This window comes from Microtus pennsylvanicus, chromosome 5 (genome assembly GCF_037038515.1).
Source record: "Microtus pennsylvanicus isolate mMicPen1 chromosome 5, mMicPen1.hap1, whole genome shotgun sequence".
Taxonomy (NCBI): domain Eukaryota; kingdom Metazoa; phylum Chordata; class Mammalia; order Rodentia; family Cricetidae; genus Microtus; species Microtus pennsylvanicus.
The window spans coordinates 135,714,788-135,737,051 of record NC_134583.1 but is presented as its reverse complement, the minus strand read 5'-3'; the positions used below and the strand labels follow the sequence as shown (position 1 = coordinate 135,737,051).

At 42.7% G+C, this 22,264-nt stretch overlaps 1 protein-coding gene across 2 annotated transcripts in view; it reads right to left on the bottom strand.

Moving 5' to 3' along the window:
- Atrnl1 (attractin like 1) overlaps positions 1 to 22,264 on the bottom strand; it is a 597,040-nt gene that overhangs the window by 461,392 nt on the left and 113,384 nt on the right. For both annotated transcript variants that reach the window (XM_075974528.1, XM_075974530.1), the window contains exons 18-19: positions 21,455 to 21,673; positions 12,835 to 12,972 (exon numbers count right to left, since the gene is read on the bottom strand). In XM_075974528.1, the coding sequence (XP_075830643.1) occupies positions 12,835 to 12,972; positions 21,455 to 21,673 (357 nt within the window). The remainder of the gene's footprint in view (positions 1 to 12,834; positions 12,973 to 21,454; positions 21,674 to 22,264) is intronic.

Sequence of the window (22,264 nt, the reverse complement as noted above, 5' to 3'; positions counted from 1 at the left end):
AGATGCCGGGAGCGGATTCCTAGAGTCTGGATGGAATCAGAGCACAGATGCGGGAGCAGATTCCTAGAGTCTGGATGGAATCACAGCACAGATGCCGGGAGCGGATTCCTAGAGTCTGGTCCGAATCACAGCACAGATGCCGGGGGCGGATTCCTAGAGTCTGGATGGAATCACAGCACAGATGCCGGGAGCGGATTCCTAGAGTCTGGTTGGAATCACAGCACTTGGTTTAGCACTTTAAAGAACATATATCAGAACGGAACCAATGCATGCCCAGTTTCTTATGGTAACTTCCAGTCTCCTGGAATATTTAAATAAATGTTTTCAGTTTGGGAATAGTATTTCCATAAAAGACTTAAAATATATCTTTTAAGTTTCACCAAAGGATTGATATTTTAACCTAATAGAAATGTAAGTACATATGTGAACACACATGCATGTGTGTGTATCTGTGTGTCTATGTAGATGGGCAGACAGGAGTGTCTGTGTGTAGATGAGAAAACAGGTGTGTGTGCGCGTGTGCGTGTGTGTGCGTGTGTTGCGTGTGTGCATGTGTGTGTGCGTGTGTGTAGATGAGAGGACAGGAGTGTGTGTGTGTGTGTGTGTAGATGAGAAGACAGGAGTGTGTGTGTGAGTGTGTGTGTGTGTGTGTGTGTGTGTGTGTGTGTGTGTGTGTAGATGAGAAGACAGGAGTGTGTGTGCGTGTGTGTAGATGAGAGGACAGGAGTGTGTGTGCGTGTGTGTGTGTGTGTGTGTGTGTGTGTGTAGATGAGACGACAGGAGTGTGTGTGTGTGTGTGTGCGCGCGCGTGCGCATGTGTCGATGAGAGGACAGGATAATCTCAGGTGTTGTTCTTCAGGCACCAAATACCTTTGAGATTTTCATATTCTTCAATGACCTGCACCTCTCTAGGTAGGTGAGGGTGGCTGGGCAGTGAGACCGAGGGACCTGCCCACCTCCCTTCCACAGCACTGGTAGTGAAGACAACAAACCTCAGCACCCGTCTGTCTTTACACAATTTCCAAGGAGCCAACTAGGCCCTCAAGCACTTCACTTATTGAGCTTCCTCTCTACCCCCAAAATAATATTTATTATTAAGATATAATATAGGAAGTAATTTTTTAAAAGACAGATAGTACCAAATTCTTATGACATAAAATTTCAAGCAATACATTATATGGTTAAATATCACATCGAAAGAAATAAAAGAAAAATGTTGATCCACTAGATGAATGGTTTCTGTCTAGTCCCAAATGGACAAGTATTTGACTTCTTCTGCCCCTAAAGCCATTGTTTTCCAAACTCGAGACAGTAAAAAAAACCACTCATGAATAGAGAGCACAAAAAGTGACCATGTTATTATCAAACCTGGTGAACCTGAGGGTCACATCATAGAAACAAATACATTTCAGAGAATCATACCTAAAGGGGAAAATCACTCGATTTGTCCAAGTTGAATCGAATGTCTAGTTAAAGTTAAGAAAGAAGGAAAATAGACCTTTCTGCAAATAAAACTAGGAAAAGCAAGCCTGAGGAAGGAAATAACACTAGGAAGAGAGAGCCTGAGGAAGGAAATATCACCAGGAAGAGAGACCTGAGGAAGGAAACAAACACAGACACTTCTTAGTTTCCTGTTAGGAGAGAGGGACAGAGAAGAAGCACATCCCCTTGGAGACAGCGGTCCCTATTAGGGATGTAAGAAGTTGGTGAGGGAAGGAAGCACACCAGGCCATGATGGTCAGGAGAATCTTGTAGCCTGACTGACTAACAGTCAGAGAGCTTCTTTATTTATACAGAATTCAGTAAGCAGGGATACATTTATGTCGTATCTTTTTGTTCTGGGACATGTATTTCACTTCCTCTTGCTCCTCTTTTAGTCATCATTAATGAACTATGACAGAAGTTATCATTTCCAATCATTTCCTCTCATTTTGACATCATTGATAAAGAGTTATCATTGTTACTCATTAAACCCATAACCCAATTTTTAAAAATCTAGAGGCATATGACAGCCTGGTAGCTGGTTTCTCAGGCTGGTAGCTCTGGTTGCTTCAAGAATGTTAGGACCAAAACAAACTCTTCAAGCTGGGAATAGCGACAAGTCCCAAGCAGTGTATTATTAACTCTTAATGAACAGAGTGCCCTGGGAAAATCTCCAGGCCAAAGCTGTTACAGCTATTATTATAATTCTGATGTAATACAATGTCTGTGTTCTATATATTTATAGACTCTGTCTAGATGTCTAATCCTGGCATTCTGTTGTCCTTGGTCCTACACCACAGAGGCTCTGCATGAGCTAACTGTTCTCACTAAGGGAGGTCCTGACACCTCATTCTTCCATCATCTTCCCACTCTGTTCTTTGCTCATCCATGGAAGTCTCTATGCAGGGCAGAGGTCCCTTCAGCTCATCTACCTTTGTTGCTCTCTGTTCCACGTCACTGCCGGGGTGTGCAGTGGGAAGAGGCTTGCATCCTCATCTGTGGTCAACTCCTCCGGCCCACTGCATCTCCTTCGCCTGGTTAAATTGACTTTGTTTTGATTATCTTGCTCCTGAGTAAGTAGAGGGACAGATGTTTCAAGAATATCTCACAGCCTCATAAAGAGACCTCTGGCTTCTTTATGCGTGTCACAACCCCCAAAGCGTAAGGAAGATAGTCAAGTAGATGAGGATATATCCCAAAAGCACAGGACTGTCCTGGACATGCTGCTTAGAAATAGCATTCCTGGGAGAAAGCATAAACAATTCATAAGAAATTTTCCATCAATCCAATATCCCTAAAGTGTACAAATATTAAAAGTCTCCCAAGTACACAAAAGGTGGAGATGAAATCCACAGACAGCACCGTGGCCATCGTGTGGCTCAGCCTGGCTGGATCTTTGCCATGCAGCTGTGCGGGCCGTATGACTTTGGCCGTTCCCATCAGATACGGCTGCGCTAGTTTCTGATAACAAAAAGACTCCTCATCCTAGTAACAAAATGGCACTTACTCTCCTGTATCCTACCCAAGGCTTAAAAGTGCTACTGTCATACTCCAGAGGGTTTATCATATATTAAATATTTCCATAAGTCAATTACTAATAGAAACTAACAGGGCACCAAAACAATAAAGTAAGTTTTGCAGATGAAACTTTATTAAAAGCAAACATGAGTGCACTGCTAAGAAAAAAACTTATTTGTAATACAAGTCAAATCCATTAAGTATTTTATAATAAATTTAGCCAAAAGAATATGAAGAACAGAAGAAGAAAAACTATTAGTCATACAAGACGGGAAAAGTATTTTCTTTTTGCACTTATATTTTACAAATAAACAAGCATAAGAAATGTAGTCAGCTATTTTATGGCTAATAACATACTTAGCTGCTTTGTGTGAAGAATAAATTATAATGAAAAGCATGCTGCCAGAACTGACTATAGGAAACTCAAGCCTAGATTAACACACTGTCCTCAGCTATCAAGGGACTACTAAATTATCTCTGGAATGGGATTTTCTCAGAGCACTCAATCAGAATCAATCTCCTTCTCCCTTATTCGATCATCTGCTTTATCATAATACAATGGCAGTACTCCATACTGTTTGTGAATTTAAGTTAGAACGTACTTGATGGCAGTCAGTAGGCATTCCATCACGATGTGACGATGTCAAGGCTAATTCTTCCTTATAAAAAACTGCAGTAGGTGCACTTGCTGCCAACTCCAGAAAAGGTCACTATTTTCTTCTACTGCAATTTATAAGTCAGTTTTGAGAGAATATTTTTAAAGGTATACCAAAAATGCATCACTTTGAATATATTAATTATAACTTCAGAGTTCTAAAATATGCCAGTGTCCCACTAAGGAAACGAAATTTAAAATCACCTCCCCTTGGAGGAATTCAACCAAAAGCGAGCCCAGACTTGAACTCTATGCTCCCTGTGCCCTCTGTCATTTTCTGTCTGTTGTATGGGTCTGAATCTGTGCCTGCTGGATGCTGCCTTGTCCTGTCTGTCCCTGCCTTTATGTCTGAGTCCTACAAAGGGTTTTGCATGGTGTTTATTGAACAGGGTAGAAAGCATCACATGGGGGAAGGAATGAGGGACACTTCACACACATCTTTAACAGAGTTTTCAAAGGACAAAATCCCTAGCTCTAGCTGCCCCCAATCACCCTAGACAACAAAGAAAGGCTATCAAGCAAGTCCATGTGTTGTCTTCAATGCTTATGCCAGATATTCATTTTATAAGGATGCTTTCAATCCATTTGCTCTTTCTACGATTTACTCTCATAGCTACACACATGCTTGCCGTATTTGAAGGTAGTGGCATGGAAGAGTAGTTAATCTTATAGTTAACGTAGCCATGATTTTAACCCAAATCTCGCAGGAAGGTCACAAAGGGATAGATCTGTGTGTTTGATGACAGCCTGAACTACTTGGAGAGTTGTGGGACAGCCAGGACAACATAATGAAACCCTGATAAACAACAAATTTACAGTGGTGCATTCACGTTGGTTGTAAGTTAACTGCATGGGCAATCCAAGGTAAACAGGTTGGTTGTACACAGCTCTCTTAAGGTAAACAGGTTGGTTGCACACAGCTCTCTTAAGGTAAACAGGTTGGTTGCACACAGCTCTCTCAAGGTGAACAGGTTGGTTGTACACAGCTCTCTCAAGGTAAACAGGTTGGTTGTACACAGCTCTCTCAAGGTGAACAGGTTGGTTGCACACAGCTCTCTTAGGGAGAGGGTAAACAAGCTTTCTACAATCCAAGGTAAACAGGTTGGTTGTACACAGCTCTCTCAAGGTGAACAGGTTGGTTGCACACAGTTCTCTTAAGGTAAACAGGTTGGTTGCACACAGCTCTCTCAAGGTAAACAGGTTGGTTGCACACAGTTCTCTCAAGATAAACAGGTTGGTTGTACACAGCTCTCTCAAGGTAAACAGGTTGGTTGCACACAGCTCTCTCAAGGTGAACAGGTTGGTTGTACACAGCTCTCTCAAGGTAAACAGGTTGGTTGCACACAGCTCTCTCAAGGTGAACAGGTTGGTTGCACACAGCTCTCTTAGGGAGAGGGTAAACAAGCTTTCTACAATCCAAGGTAAACAGGTTGGTTGCACACAGCTCTCTCAAGGTAAACAGGTTGGTTGTACACAGCTCTCTCAAGGTGAACAGGTTGGTTGCACACAGCTCTCTCAAGGTGAACAGGTTGGTTGCACACAGCTCTCTTAGGGAGAGGGTAAACAAACTTTCTACAAAGTAGGACAGCAATACTGAATGACCTCAGGCTGTATACAGTATTCACAGTCCAGTGAAATCTTCAGTTTCTTTGAATGTAAGAGATATTTTCATAATAATAAACCACCAAATTTGGATTAAAAATTAACTTTCTGTCAAATAATTTTTGGGTGGTCCGCTCTGGGCTGGCCATGCTGAGCAGAAGCTGCACCTTCCAGCCAAAGCCCCATCCGTGTTTCAATTGTTCTGTTCTGTTTTGTTCATTATATGGTTTTTGTTTTGTCTTCTGAGGTGGTGTCTCACGAGTTAACTCACAGCAGCCTTGAACATCAGAGTTTGTAGCCATGAATACACGATTCTCTGTGTTAGCAGCACCCAGTGTTGGGATAGCAGACGTGTGCCACCATGCCCACCTGTGTTATTCAATTTTATTAACATACTAAAACCCACCAATGTTATGAATGCTGATCAGCACAGTTTCACCACAGGAGCTCGATTGGGGGTTAGTATTCAGGAGACTCTCACCCAAGAGGCTGGACAGACGCTCAGTCAGCCAAGTGTTTGCAACACAAAAGCCAAAGTTCAAGCCCCAAAAACTCACACGCAAAAAAAAAGGAAGCTGGGCCTAGGCTGTCCAGATGAGTCTGTGGTGAAAGACTTGTGCTGCACAGGCCAGGCCTGCGTCCTTCAGTGAGGCTAGAGAGCGGGAAAGAAGTGACTCCACACCATGAACACATGACCCACTCATGCACTCCGTGGGAGACAGACAGAAGAAAAGCAAAAATGACATCAAATTGTCATGGCGACGGGGGGACCCAAGGGAAGATGGAAAGGGTGAATGGGGGGCTGTATAATCAAAATATACAAACATGAAATTCTCAGCAATAAATGTATTACTGTTTAAAAATTGTTCACTGACTTGCACACATGTTCCCACCCCTGTAAGTGTGAACACACACATGCATGTGCACACACACACATGAATGTGCACACACACTCAATAATAATAACTAAATGTTTTTGAATCTGGTCATTCTAGCATTAGCTTGCAATCCTAGAGCAGGCCAGGTAGAGAACACAGATCCCTGGTGCTCCCTGGCAAGCCAACACAGCAGCTGGCGAGTTCAGGTCAGAGATAATGCCTCAAAAAACAGCAGACTGAGGAACAAGTGAGGTGACCACTCTAACATGCATACAATATCCATACCAGTCTCAAACACGTGGGCCTGCAAATAAATACATGTGTGCACACATGCACGTGTACATACATACACATGCAAACACACACACACACAAATCTCACTGGAGATTTGTTTATCAATATAAGATAGCTTCATTTTGCTAATAAGGAAACTGGAAACTAAATTTACCCAATGTGATAGTGGCAAGCAATACCAAGCAATATGGTTCCAAAATTCAAATTATTTTGTTGTTGTTGTTGTTGTTGTTTTTAATACAGGGTATCTTTGTATGGCCTTGGCTGCCCGGGAACCAGCTCTGTAGACTATGCTGGCCTCGAACTCATAGAGATTCACCTGCCTCTGCCTCCCAAGTGCTGCCCAACTCAAAATTCAAACTCTTAACAACACTGTATTCTACAAAACTATCAATGGTTATAGACACATAATCTAATACAAATCTACAAATACACATACAAGATCCTAAAAAAGCATGTTTAATCATTAATTATAGCAATTAACTATAAATGCTATGATCTAAAAACAATCATAAAATTACCCAAATATATAGCATTGGAAATGCTTGACAGACCAGTTTTCAGAGGTTAAGCTTCTAAAAGAAGCCAAAGGACCTGGAGAGACGGCTCAGGGGCTCAGAGCACATTCCACACTGCTAGAGGACCCTCGCTCCGTGCCCAGAACATGGCAATAAATGCATGCTTTCTGGCTTTTTAAATTTTAATTTTAGTCATCACAACATAACTTCCCAATGTGACGTGATGTTTACTAGTTAGGTAACTTAATGTGGCTGTTAAGAAGATCAGTTATTTTTATAGATCACAAATATTAAGATATCATTGTGCCACCTTTTAATACTTAAAAAAAGTTAAGGATTATTTAAAGTTCATAAAAACCGATAACAATGAATAAGATAGACATCAATCCTTCATTCCATTTAATTTTCTATTTACTGTGCCTTAGCTTGCCAGATGTGCCATGTCAGGAACAGAAATTAATTTGGAATAATTGAACTAGTTTTAAATCTAGTAGAGGAATACTATCCCCAAAGGGGAACATATTTCTCAAAGCCCCCTGCCTGCTGAAAATTTTAAATCCTTCATAACAATTTAAATTATTTCATAGCTATTATAGAGTGAAGTGTTCTTTTTGCCCATATTGGCAAAAGTTTGTAGAATCAATCATATACATTCTGATATATGACAAAAGTGTAACCAACAAAGGCTGGAGAGATGGCTCAGTGGGTGAGACCACTGGCTGCCCTTCCAAAGGACCCTGGTTTGATTCCCAGCACCCACATGGTGGCTTACACATCTGTAACTACAGTCCCAAGGGACCTAACACCCCCTTCTGGTCTCTAGGGGTACCGCAAACAGGTGACACTGTACACTCAGGCAGAACATGCATGCAAATAAGATAAAAATAAGTATTCGTTTTTAATTACAAAACAGAAAACCTACATAAAGTAGACTTCATCAATATGATCAAAATATATGGTATGAGAAAAATTTTTTAAAACTTAAAACATAATTTAAGAAATTGGAAATTTTTGTATTTTATTTTTAAAGATTCAGTATTTTAATTTATGTATCTGTTAGTGTGTGTGTTTGTGATTGTGTATATCTGTGTGTGAGAGAGACTATGTGTGTCTGTGAATGTGACTCTCTGTGCATGTCTATATCTGTGTCTATGTATGTGTATGTGTGTCTGTGTGACTGTGCTCTTGGAGGAAAAAGATGACATCAGATACCTGGGAGCCAGAGTTACAGGAGGCTATGAGCCACCTGACACAGGTACTAGGAACCAAACGCATGGAGGAACAGAAAGTGTCCTTAACCACTGAACCATCTTTTTAACCCCTGAAACTTTCTTTTCAAATCTTTGAAAATAACATATTTATCTATTTGGTTTTACCAAAAAAAGGGGGCGGGAACATGGCAAAATTTCTCAGTTCCTGACTTGTAGTTCACCCCTGCATGAAAGCTAAAAAAGAATGAAAATAAGATACAAATGAACTTTGGTCCTCCACCTCTCCATCACCTCTCCATCCGTCTCGGTACGGGAAGCCTTGTCATGGGAGTGTGTCATGCACTCTACCCTCCTGTCCACACGGCTTTAGTTGCAAATGTTCATGGTGTAATGCGTTGTTGGTCAGGTCCACAGCCTCTGGCTTTGGCACAGCATCAATACTGGACCCACCAATGTCCCAGCCAACATCCTGCTATTGCCCGAGTCATGGAGATACATAGGACCAGGCCCCTCGCACTCCAGCAGGTCACAGATGGGGTAGACGCTGGACTTCAAAACGTTGATATTTTAAAGAACAGACATTATGATTTTTTTAAAAAAGAGAATCTACAATGTAGAAGAAAATATCTGATAATCGCAGTCTTATAAGGTTATTATAAAGATGTCTTATAATTTGGGGGGAGGAACAACAACAAAACAAACCCATTATTAAAAATGGACCACATCTCTGAAAATAGTTTGTTTCTGCAGAAACACAATAGCAATGGCACAAACAAATAATGGCACAGAGACTCAAACAGGTATTACACGCCCACATACACAGCACGTGGTACTCAAAATATCCAAATGTAGATGTATTCAAGTATCTCTCAAAGGATGGCCAGGAGAGATAAAAATGTAGTTTAAACAGATAGCAGAATGTTGTTTAGCCTAAAAAGCAAAGAACCAAAACTGTGATTCTACTCATAAAAAGGACCTGGTCAAACTCAGCATTCTGTGATGGCCACAGGTCATAAGGTGGAAAGAGGGGTGCAGGGCAGTGGGCAGTGCAGGGCAGTGGGCGGTGCGGGGCAGTGGGCGGTGCGGGGCAGTGGGCGGTGCGGGGCAGTGGGCAGTGCGGGGGCAGTGGGCGGTGCGGGGCAGTGGGCGGTGCGGGGCAGTGGGCGGTGGTAGACAGAGAAGTTCGCTCATAAGAGGAAAACATCTGGGAGAAAATTCAACACTGAAAATGCACTTGGTTCTGCCATTACATCTACTTAAAAGAGTTAAAATAAACCCCACGTGTTGACTGAGGTTTCTGTCCTGCCCACTTTCCACAGTTAAATCCCAAAGAAATCACACAGAGGTCTACATTAGTTATAAACTGATGGGCCCATGAACTCAGGCTTCTTATTAACTCTTATAACTTATATTAGCCCATTATTCTTATCTGTGTTAGCCACATGGCTCGGTACCTTTTTCGGCCAGGCAGTCACATCTTCCTTCTTCTGTGGATGGGCCAGGACTGCCCAAGAAGCTTCCTTCTTCCCAAAATTCTCCTGTTCTTCTTGACCTGCCTCTACTTCCTGTCTGGTTGTCCCACCTATACTTCCTGTCTTGCTACTAGCCAATCAGCATTTATTTAACATATAATTGACAGAATACAGACCATTGTCCCACACCACCCACGCAACGGTTTTAGTTTTAGCACTAAATGAAAGATAAGTCAGGCGGTGGTGGCACACCTTTATTCCAACGCTCAGGAGCCATAGGTACACAGATCTCTGTGAGTTCGAGGCCAGCCTGGTTTACACAGTGAATTCCAGTACAGGCTCCAAAGCTACAGAGAAATGCTGTGTCTCAACAAACCAAAAACATAAAATCAAAAACAAAAACAAAACCCATGAACACCAAACTACCACAACCCAGCAATTCACTCTTGGGATTTGATCCAGAAGAACTGGTGAGAACCATCAAACAAAAGGCCACAATGGAGACAGCACGACCCACAGGGCTGGAGCCCGGAAAACATCCACCCTTAACAGAGGGATAACACAGCGCAGGAGCCAGTTCTTCCCCCTCCTCACACAGTGTATTCCTTGGGGGATCCAGACCCTCTTGTATCTGAATTCCTCAGCCTGGTACAGCTGACTGTATCTCATGTGCTCCTCTACGGCATGCAGGCCCTGAAACCTTACACAGAGATTCTTTTTTTAACTTTGGATAGAAATATTTCCACTCATTTCCCCTAGGAAAACTATTCTTGCAAATGGACCCTTAACTCTTTCTAAACCCAAGAATCCCATTCTCTGAATGAGCTTGGGTCAAGCTCTCTCTCGCACATGAACTTAAAAACCTCACACCCTCTGCTTTTCCTCCAGTTCCACCGTCCCTTCCTTCGTGCCCTCCTGTACCAAGCTCTCCTCCTTTCTGGCTGGAGACCCCGTCTTTGGTCTTCTCTTTCTCCCAACTCTCCTGATGACCCCAACCAGCATCATGACTTTGCACACAATATACATACTAGAAGCTTCCACCTTAGGGCTGTTCCAGAAGGCCACACCTCCGCCTCTCAGGACCCCATCAACATTTATTATCAGTAACTGTCTCACATCAACTCTAATGCTTTTACACGGCCTCTCACAACACTGCCTGGCCTAAGCCTCCATCATCTCCATATTACAGTAACCTTCCCACTGGACGTGGAACCTTGACTAGTTACTTAGAAAACAGTACCTAAAATGACCCTGTTTTTAGTAAGTTTTCTCTGTCGCAACTTCACACCAAAGTGTCAGTGGGTCTTCTACTCAGAGTGGATGTCAGAGTTCTTACATCTCCCGCACAACACCGCGTTCCCTCTCGTGCGACACATTATTCGTCATCAATTCACGATGAGTATTTCCCTTTCTCACACTATTTCTAAGGAGATTTATTAGAGCTGGTAGTTTTGTCTGGAACATTCTTCTCTCAAAAACTTCATTATGCTCCAGAACTAGATGGCGAGACACTGCCGAGGACACCACATCCGTGAGCCACAGGGACACGGAGATCAGACTGGTACCGATCTAGCGCTTCATCGCTACTGTGTAATTTCACGGCAGCAGAAGGTGCTATGTACGAAACTAAGGGGAAATGTAATCAGCAGTTACCCAGCCGTGAGCACCAAGACCTGCAATAATGACCATCACAGCAAGGTATGGCCACTGACAACACTGACATGTTCTGGCAGGAATTAACCTTCTATTGGACTGAAGGCCTAGTCTACAAGACAAAATTCATACCTGGTTACTGGACCAAGAACCATTAGCTGACAGAGTCATAAACTCTAGGAAAGAATTTACTGCCAGCATTCTGCTAAATGCACACAGTATTAAACTGCACTCCATACACATATCTGGTCTATTAGACCAATGGGCTAATAAGATCTCAGCTGCAGTCAGAACTTCCTATTGCAGTAGACGGCAATTAACAGAGACTCGCGGCTGGACTCACGGCTGGTCAAGGTGCAGAGTATACAAGACTTTAGTGCTCTGCCCTAGATGGATAGACATCGTCACCCTCCCAAGAGGTTCCGGATCTACAGCGCTCAGTCCTGGGACACCTACATTGTCACCCTCCCCACGAGGTTGCGGATCTACACAGTGCTCAGCCCTATATGGACTCCGACATTGTCACCCTCCCCACAAGTTTCCGGATCTACAGTGCTCAGTCCTGGGACACCTACGTTGTCACCTTCCCCACGAGGTTCCAGATCTACAAGTGCTCAGTCCTGGGACACCAACATTGTCACCCTCCCCATGAGGTTCAGGATCTACACAGTGCTCAGCCCTAGATGGACTCCGACATTTCACCCTCCCCATGAGGTTCCAGATCTACACAGGAGAGGTGTTGTGAAGACTGTAAAAGCAGCGGTGGTAGACGACGGCTGTCAAACAATATCTTCCACTAGTGGCAGGAGGGCTGTACTCACAAACCCACCACAGCTCAACTGCATGCATACGACCTGTCTAAGATCAAGACAGCTGAAAGTCGGAAGGGATGAAAAAAGGGCCATGGAACCCCGCCCCTCGCTGGAGCCCCGCCCCTCGCTGGGGAGACGCCTGCGACTGATGGCGGCTGAAGGAGGGAGAATCAGTTTACTTCAACTGTGCATCCACTGGACGGTTCCACAGCAGCACACACGCTGTAGCACGGGTGGACTCCGTGGGTTTAAAGGGAGCGTATGAAGTTGGCAAAGGAAAGCAGGGGTTACAGCTACAATAAGATGAAAAGAGAAACCGTGCTGGCGCGAAGAACACAGTCGAAACGGCTTATTTTTAAACAGTGGTAGAATTAACATTTCAGACCAAATTCACACCCTTAACTGCCATCCTGTGAGAGAAGTCTCGCCTTCTCAGGCACCGTCTATAATTGTCAATTACTCCAGTCTCCTATCAGAACATAACTGTCTGCAGTGATCACTTAAATAATGAAATTATATGCACTTTTACTCAATTTCTTATAATATGTATGCATTCAATTTAGAGTAAAAGTGTCGTATTTTAAAATAAGCATATCATAGAACTTTTATAGTTTTCAGAGTCTTCAATCAAAAATACTGAAGATGGATAGCAAAATTTTTAGGTGTAGTCTCCAGAAGAGACCCCTCAATTCTCACTTTCTTCTGGTTAGCAAACACATGCTGAAGTCAAAGTGTTTACCTGTGCACTGCCCTCCGTTGGTGGGGTCTCCATAATACCCGGGCATGCAGTCCTGACACTGCCTCCCAGTGGTGAGGTTCTTGCACTGCTCACAGACGTTGTTATTGATGCAGGTGCTGTGTCCGTTACACTGGCAAGCTGAAGGAAATGGGAGGAAGGAGCACAAACAGCTCAATAACCACAGACGTACACAGCTCTCAAGACAGACGTCACTTTTAAAACCTCATTCTAGCCAAGTCCAAAGCACTTTACCCAATTCTTAATACAACACACAGTCATCTGAGAGCATCAATAAGACAGAGGTGCACCTTATCGTAGGGTCACAACTGACCTCTGCTTATAGACGAAGGGGCTGCAGATAACGTGAAATATTACAGGTAGGTGGGGAATAGTTTAATATGCTCATTAAAGAATCATGTGAATGTTTTATCCATTAAATAAGACAAGATTATATAATAGAGCTTTGATAAGGAATGTTAAGTTCTCAATAGATCATAGACGTATTTATACTTAATAACAAACTATAAATACAAAAAAATATCAGGCAACAGATCTTAATTTCTAGAAAACAAATTGCTATTCAGATAAACAAAGGGACTCTTAATTTGAATAAAAGTGTATCTTCTTTCTTTTTTTCTTTCTGAGACAGGGTTTCTCTATGGAACTGTCCTGGTTGTTCTGGAACTCACTTTGTAGACCAGGCTCACTCACACTCACCTATCCTATCTCTATCCACCTGCCTCTGTCTCCTGAGTGCTGGGATTAAAGGCGTGCCCTGCGCTGCCACCACCCAGCAAGGTGTATTGTCTTAAAGCAAGAAGTTGGTTTCAAATCATCTATAAAATAAGAAAATCTAACACAAAAGGTCAAGATAAAAGAAAATCAAATATGTAAAATATTTAAAATATGACAATTTTGTTTTCAAATGTTTTAAAACTCACAAATATGCCTTTCAAAAAGTTAGCGATGGCCAAGTTAGTTCGGCAAGATCTTTCTGTACCATCAGCCACCAAAAACATACATGGAGTTCTTTTATAATAAAAACATTGATATTAAAACTTCTACTGTTATGCTTAAATGGTTAAGAAGGAATTTTGTAGATCTATGGCAGATACATAATTAAATTGCTCTGTCTAAAAAAAATGAGTACCCACTACACATAAAGAATTGCCTGAAGAACCAAAATAAGAAATAGATTAGCACACTTTGCGAAATTTCAAACCACATGAAAACAAAATTATCTATGAGCACTTGCTTCTGAAAAGGAAAGATGAATTTAGCTCTCAAATCTAACGTAGTATATAGATTATGACGTCAGTACCAGAGCAGTCCCCACAAGAGCAGCAGTTGGTGTGGCAGCTACATACAAGCAAGGCCAGGAATGACCCCTGCCACCTCCTGACACTAAAGAACACACCGACCCAATGCCAGCCAACCTTTCCTGCCTGAATGGGAAAAGACGAAGGCAGTCAAGAAGCATTTCCTGGATCCAACACCACAAAGCTTCTGATAATTGTGTTACAGGGAGATGTGATAAGGAGGCTGTATCATACAGACATGATGGAATTTAGACCCTACTGCAGGGAAAATTCCAGGAAGGGAAGGGCTAGACACTGTCAAAGCTTGCAACACACAATCAAGGGAAAGGGACACGCGTGCTGTGAAACGCTGGACCCCGAGTACCAGCTGTGTCAGACACAGAAGGGAAGGCTAAACTCACAGGCCAGGGTCACACTGACCCCGAGTACCAGCTGTGTCAGACACAGAAGGAAAGGCTAAACTCACAGGCCAGGGGTCACACTTTAACCAACACCCCCACCAGACTGCAGCAAGAGGTAGCATCACCTGACTCTGAATAATTCTCCCTGGATGAATTGTCATTTTAAATGGTCTAATATTAACATAATTACAGAACACAAATAAAACTAAAGACAATCCATCTATTTTATTTTGCCTACATTTTAATTCTACCCCAGATGGTTCCTTATTTATGGAAACACAAACAGAAAAAAATCAAAATAAAACATAATGACAAATTTATCATTTGATATGCAAATAAAGCACATAGCTCTGAAAATATGGGCTCTCTAGAAACAGATGTGCTGCATTTAAAAATATCTTCATGACATTATTATTAAATTCCCAACATGTTTGCACATAAATTCAGAGGAAGAAAGAAAAATCTTGAGCAAAACCTTTTTCAATATATAGCCTTCCTTCAAAGAAATTGTCAGGGACTGAAACGGTGCGTGGTTTAAGCCTGAGATAGAAGAAAATCTGAACTCTACATAGGATACACAGCAAGTATCAGCAGACACGGGTTCCAAATCTAGCAAGGCCAGGAAGCGCAACTGCTGCCACCTCCCAGGAAGAGAGAGAAGCTGAGTCACGTTTAGAAACTGAAGTCATCACCTGCATCGTGCAGATGAACACATGAAGACCAAAGAAGCAGAAAAGAACCGGATGTGCCATAGCATCGATGCATGAAAGGGAAAGGACACACGGAAATCCAAACGCTCTCCATGTGTGGGTCTGAAATGCATGTTGCCACAAGGTTAAGGAACTCTGAAATCAAACACGCATGTAAAACACATGCCCTCTGCCACAGGTCTCCCAGACCTCACAAGGGCATCTCAGAATGACCCCTTGAATTATATCTACAACTCAAATCATGTAAATATAGCATAGAACAGAGATAAAATAATGTTTTCTTCACTGGAAGGGACTAGACAGCCAATATGCTAGACTTTGCAAATCCCATACTTTTTTTTCTTTTTTTCAAAATTTTATTAATTGTGATGGATATTTTGCCTAATTGTAGGTCTGTACAGTATAGGTGTGCTGTTTGTTCCCTTGGAAGCCAGAAGAGGGCACTGGATGCCCTGGAACTGGTGTTACTGTGGTTGTGATCTATCATGTGGTGATGGGTATCAAACCAGACCTTCAGGAAGCAGAGTTCTTCAGTCCTCTTTGTGGGCTATTTAGTCAGAGAGAGGGAAAGGCGCAGGGAGGGAGGCAGAGACAGAGAGAGAACATGAAATTGGAAGAGGTGTGTGATCTAAGGGTCCATAAAGACTTGCTGAAGAGGAAGAGATGGAGAGAGAAACATGATCAACATATATTGTTGGTATGTGTGAGAGCGGACATTCAGCAGTCACTGTGTGGGTCCTCAAAGATGAGAAGACTAAGGGAGCCTGCCTGGGGCTAGTTCACTTTTCTTTTGTATACAATTTAAATGATTCTTCACAATCAATGGTCCTTGTCCCTTCGCTGGACATGGCCAGCCATGCGGGCCAGGTTAGTAGGTCTGTGCCAAGCTCAGCCAACAGCGAAGAGGCTTCCTTCTGCGCTGAGGGGAACAAACACAGAGACCCGCGGCCAGACAATATGCTTTCCTTGGAAATGAGATATCTCCATCTATTCCCTCTCCTCGGGGCTTAAGGAACTCTGCAGAAGGTAGAAAGAGTGTAAGAGCCAGAGGGAATCAATTATGTACCAAGAATCATGGCCTTCTAGATACAACAGATGCATGTAAGACTGAGGCAGCCTGCACACACAGCCTGCACACAGTCTGCACAGGTCTACACTAGATGCAGTCATAAAACTGAAATAAGAAATGAACACACACACCCATTCCTATCTCAGCAGTCACTTGGAAACAACAACAAAAAAATAGTTCCCTCTAGAGAGTCTCATAGAGGAAACAAACCGCTCTTAAGAACAGGCCCCATGCCAACATAAACTCTACAGAAGTTCTGCAATTCTTTAAAACATTAAACATAGGGTTCTCATATGACTCGATAATCCACTTCTAGATAAACTGAAAGATAAAAAGAAACATCTCCATGCAGAAGTTCTCACACAATGGTTACAAGGGCATCAATCACAATACCATAATAGAAATAACCAAAAGTACATTAGCAAACAAAAGAAAGCACAGCTGTTGTGCATCTATGTAACTGAATATTACATCGACATAAAGAGAACTTATGTAGGCCACAAAAATAAATCCTGAAAACACTATATAGATGCTGGGATTAAAAACCAAGGACAAAGACCACATATCATAAGAGCCCAACTAAACAGTGGAAGTAAATTAATGTTTCTAAGTGCTGGAGAGGGGGGAAATTTGAAATGACTCTTAAGGGGCCCCAGGTTTGGTTTCATAGTGATTAATGCACTCTGGAACTACACGAGGGTGGTGGCTGTGGATTTAGGACATTGTGCTCAAAAGCTGTGACTTATCCAAGTTAAAATGATGAATTAATGGCACATGGAATACATGTCATAAACAAGTATATACATAAAGAAGTTGAAAAATAATTGATGCAGAGTCCACCCATTTCTACACCTCAGCCCCGCACCTCCACCACTGTGTCATTTGTTACTCGTTACACTACTTTCACATTTGATGTGGGATTCCCCTCTACATGCTGTGAATATGTTTTATTGCCACTGGATAATAAAGAAACTGCATTCAGCCAATGGCTTAACAGAATAGAACTAGGCGGGAAAACTAAACTGGAACCTCACTGGTAAGCCACAGTCACGTGATGATACACAGATTAATGGAGATGGGTTATTTTATGATATAAGAGCTAGCAAGAAATACATTAAAGCTATTGGCCAACCAGTATTGCAAATAATACAGTTTCTGTGTGATTAATTTGGGTCTGAGCAGCCAGGAATGAATAAGCCGTTTCAGCCTACACACATCCATTTTAAAAAGTGGAATATTTTTTATACTTTGATTTTGGGTTTTTTCAAGCAAGTTAAATGTATAATTGATGACATAGAAGTACCTTATCTCTAGTTTCAAAACTTTGCTCTCCCTACAGAGAGGCAGACCACAAAACTACAAATTTTATACACATTCTAATGCCACTAAAATAAAATGGGTCTATAGAGATATTACTTGTAAAATGCAGGAAACTAGATGCAATAGACCCGAACTAATGAAGCTTTTGTTCAAACTACAAACCTTTCCAGTTTTTCTGCTTTAATTTTTGCTTCAAAATCTTACTCCAAACCTGACTGAAAGCAACCATCACTATACCACAACATGACCACAGTCTGCCTTAAAATCCCTGCCAGTTTAACTCTGAATCACCCTTGAACTTGGACTCCCCAGTTTTCACTAATTTTTAGCAGAAAGCAAAGCAAAGAGCCACTAATCCAACTTCCAAGAGCCTTTGTTCTCATCTGAAACCTCATGAGCATGGCCTTTATGGCATTCTGGTCTCAGGTCTCAGGTCCCGCCAGAAGAGCCCCTGAGCCCTGATCACACACCCTAAGGCCGCACTAACATGCAGCTCGGAGCTTTTCTAGAGTAGATGCATAGGATTCCCAGCCACGTGGTCTGATTTGGGAATCTAGTTTCTGCTGCCAGATTTTTAATTTTTCAAGCAAAGCGTCAAATCCCTGAGGAACCAAGTCACGGGGGGATTGCTATTTTGGCTTATGGTTTCATCGTAATCAGTGGGGAAGAGTTCAGCAAAGCACATCCAAGAAGGTGTGGACACCAGCTCGCTTTCTCCATTTCCCCTTGTATTCCTTAGGCCCTGGCCTGTAAGAGATGCCACCACGTGCAAGCCAGGCTTCTTTCCTGTAGCTCGTCCTCTCCAGACCTACACGCAGACAGGACAGGGAAGGGTTCCACTGTCCTGTGAGACAGCTCTCTGTACAATCAAGCTGTAAATGAGAGCAGACATCAAACTGCTTGAGAAGGTCCCTCTAATATAATTTCCTGCCTGAAGAAATACACACCTGAGAAGTCTAGACATTCAGAGCATCAGTGTGGCCTGAGCCCAGCTCATCACTGCACTAAGGAGTGAGCATGGTTATACATTTTCAAGGACACGATTTTATATTAGAATCAAATGGCACTAGTTGTGCTTAGTGCCTATATCTCATTGCAGGACAATATTTTTAAAGATTTTCTTTCTCCTTTTCCATTTTTTGAAAATCCTATTAAGTGTATTCGGAACTTTAAATTCTACCCTATCTTTGACCTCTGTTGCATCTTGCATTTTTATCTCTACTTACTTCTCCTGAGTGCTGAGTTGCTTCTTAATGCTTCTCTTTCATGTTGCTGTTCCTGTCTTACGCGTGTACTGCACACACCGGCCTTCAGTTCCAATAACTACATTTTCCTTTCTGCAAGTTTCCTTTGACTATTACTCTAGAACTGCAGTGTGCTTTTCAAACTGTACTTTGAAATTTATAGTTAGAGAATTTCAGATTTATAAATTTATAAATCTGCAAAAATATAACAAAGTAATTCCGTACCAAATGTTAGTGTCTTACCCCGACATTAGGAAACTTGATCATATCATCCACATTGCCCTCTTAACCCCTCCCCTCACATTGCTCCCTCACTCTTCCCACATTGTCCCCTTCTACTTCAAGTGTGTGTATGCGTACATGCATTGTGCATGTGTGTGTCAATTAATTTCAAATGCTTATATTGATCCCTGGGTTTGACCCATTGCAAACTTTCAGACTGGCGTTAGTACAATTCCATCTTCCCTCCTCCGCCACTTTTCCTCTCTGTCTCTCTCCTTCAGCACTGCACTGCAAAATGCTTGAAGCATACCTTTACCCTCCCTGCCCCCACTAAAAAGCAGCCATTTATGTGAAAGCCTTGAGTCTTCCAACAGAGAATAATGTTCAGAAGTGATATCCACAGACTAGGGAGGTCCACTGCTCTGGAATGTCAGGGGCCCAAATGACGGGGTGAGGAAGGACACATGTGGATGTTGACAAATATGTGGATCTGACATATGAAGAGCTATAAATTAACCCTAGTATACATAAATATTTCTGTTTGTTTTTATGTATAAAGAATGACTGCATGGTCAGAAGCTTGAGTCCAGCACCAAATATTGAATGGAGCCTTCACCTCTTTCTCTGAAAGTGAGATCTCAGCTCCTATTAACACAACCATTCATGTTTTTGCTGAAACACAGTGCACACACAAAGTATTGTTAGAATTACAAAATAATTCTTGTCAGAAACAAACTTAACACATCAGAATACCACAGATGTATGCACAGGTTTCTCTGTAGCCTTGCACTATACAGTAAAAACAGTTTGACTAAGAAAATAGTCAAAGTCTGTGTGTATGCACACGATGCACTCGTGTGTGCACGTGTGTGTGTGTGAGAGAGAGAGAGAGATTGAGGCAGACAGACATATATTCGGACAAACAGACACAGAGGGGCAGAAACAGGAACAGTGACAGAGAGACCGAGACACAGAGACAGACAGAGAAACTGAGAGCGACAGAGAGAGCCACCGTAGTAGATTCATTAGACAACTCGCATTCCATTCTGGAATCCTCAAGTGAATGGCTTTACTGCATACAGCAGATTGCACATTTTGTGGCATACAGGTATGGATCTTGTTCACTTTACAATCCTAGGTATTGGATCGACAACCTGTGAATGCCGGCGCTGATGTACTACTGAACCACATCCAAGAGCACAACATGGACTGTGACAAATACACAGCTCTGCACGGCTGCAGAGCCACACCGAGCACTTCCGCACCTCCTCAGCTTAATGTGATATCTAGGAACCCTCTGACTAGTGACCAATGTTCCCATCCACACATCTTGGTCCGTTCCAGACTGTCTTCACCCATCTCTCGTGAGCAAGCTGCACTGACGTGCGACCTCAGCACTCTGTGGTTCCATCTGTGATCGCTTAGGTTCGTCTTCAGCTTCACTTGACTCTGCAGCCTCGTCCTGCGGTGCAAGCCCCTCATCTACAGCATACTCAGGGTAGCTCTCACCCCTTCTGCCTCAGCTGTCACTGGTCCCGAGGAAACTGTCAGGGTTGCTGGGGAAGCTCAGAAATGTGGGGTTTTAGTCTCCCGGCATCAGCAAGGCACGAGGAAGCAGTCCAATGCCCCACCTCAGAGGAGCAGCTCTTCCGAGCAATCTTCATGGCTCTTCCCAAGTCCCCAGAGGATCTGCGTGCCACACTCCTGCGTGGTAGCCAGCACATATTGTTGATTTTCTAGCTCCATCTCCTCACTCTCTCATGTTCCTGGCACCTCTTCTGTAGCTCATCCCACAGGAATCCAGCCATGACACACTTCTCCTGCAGGCTTTTACGTGTGTGGACATGTCAGCAAAGCTCTGTCTTCTCAACCCGAGTTCAACCAAGATTCACTTACTCACCCATAACCTCATCCACCACATGACTTCATAAGCTCACTTATCTCAATAAACACACATTCTCCATGAGTGTAGTGATTTTAAAACCAATTTATCAACCATGTCTCTAGCACCTAACTCACTAAACACACGAGCTAGTACACAGCAGGTACTCAGAAAACACGTCCTGAGTAAGTTAAATTTTCAACTGCCTTCCATACAAGCACAGAATGAGGAATGCACACTATGAAAAGAGCCCCTGGAAAACTAAGTGGCCACCAAATTTACATAGTAGTGAGTACCCACGATGGCCCGAGAATCCACTGGGGTGGTCATGATACCCACACTCACCACGAGGGTTCCTGGAAACACGGAGGAGCATGAGATTCCAGGACAGCGCAGTGACAGACACAATACAGCACACCGGCGCATCCGCGAAGAAAACGAAAGGGCCGTTACCTGGGCACTGGATGAAAGACCACTCGTAGTTCTTCTCTCTGGGGCACAGACTGGTGTCGAGGACCGCCTCGCTGTTGTGTGCTCCGCCAACTCTCACTGGTCCCCGGGAGGACCCTTCAGTGCAGTACCCTCTCCCCGTGTTGCTGGGGTCGTTGCACCAGCCACAGCCAGGCTGCTCCAAGCACTGTCCACAGGTTCTTAATCCAGAACAGTTTTGAGCTGCATGACAGAAGTATTAAAAAAAAAAAAGACTTTTATTATCAAGCAGAATTGTATGCTTCAGGAAAATGTTATAAGAAGAAAGACATTAAAATGTCATCTGTGGTTAATAGAAATATTTTGCATAAATATCTAGCAGGCATGAACAATTCATCATACACATGTATATATGCACACATAAATATGTACACGTGTATACATAATACATGTCATGAACAAAGAGAAGATAAATTGAATTGGATGTTAAAAGGGAAAAGAAGGTAACCATAACCCAGGACAAAGGAAAACAAGGCGGCACTTAAAGATTCCTGAGTGTCTTCCCATAATGGGACATAGAGGGACTGACCCAGAGACCTGGTAAACGTCAGAAACTCAGCAGCAAAATGTCAGATCCAAGAACTCACTGAGGATTGTATTTATAGTGAGTTGTTTGGGGCCAAGAACCTTGAAGGCTGAGTTTTAGAAAATAGTAAGAGCCATCTGAAATCGTATTAAAAAATAAAATACAATATCCACTTATTTAACTTTCTAGACATGAAATTCAAAGGCATGGTTGTTTTCCTTTCCAAAGTTAAATCTTCTTGGGCCCTT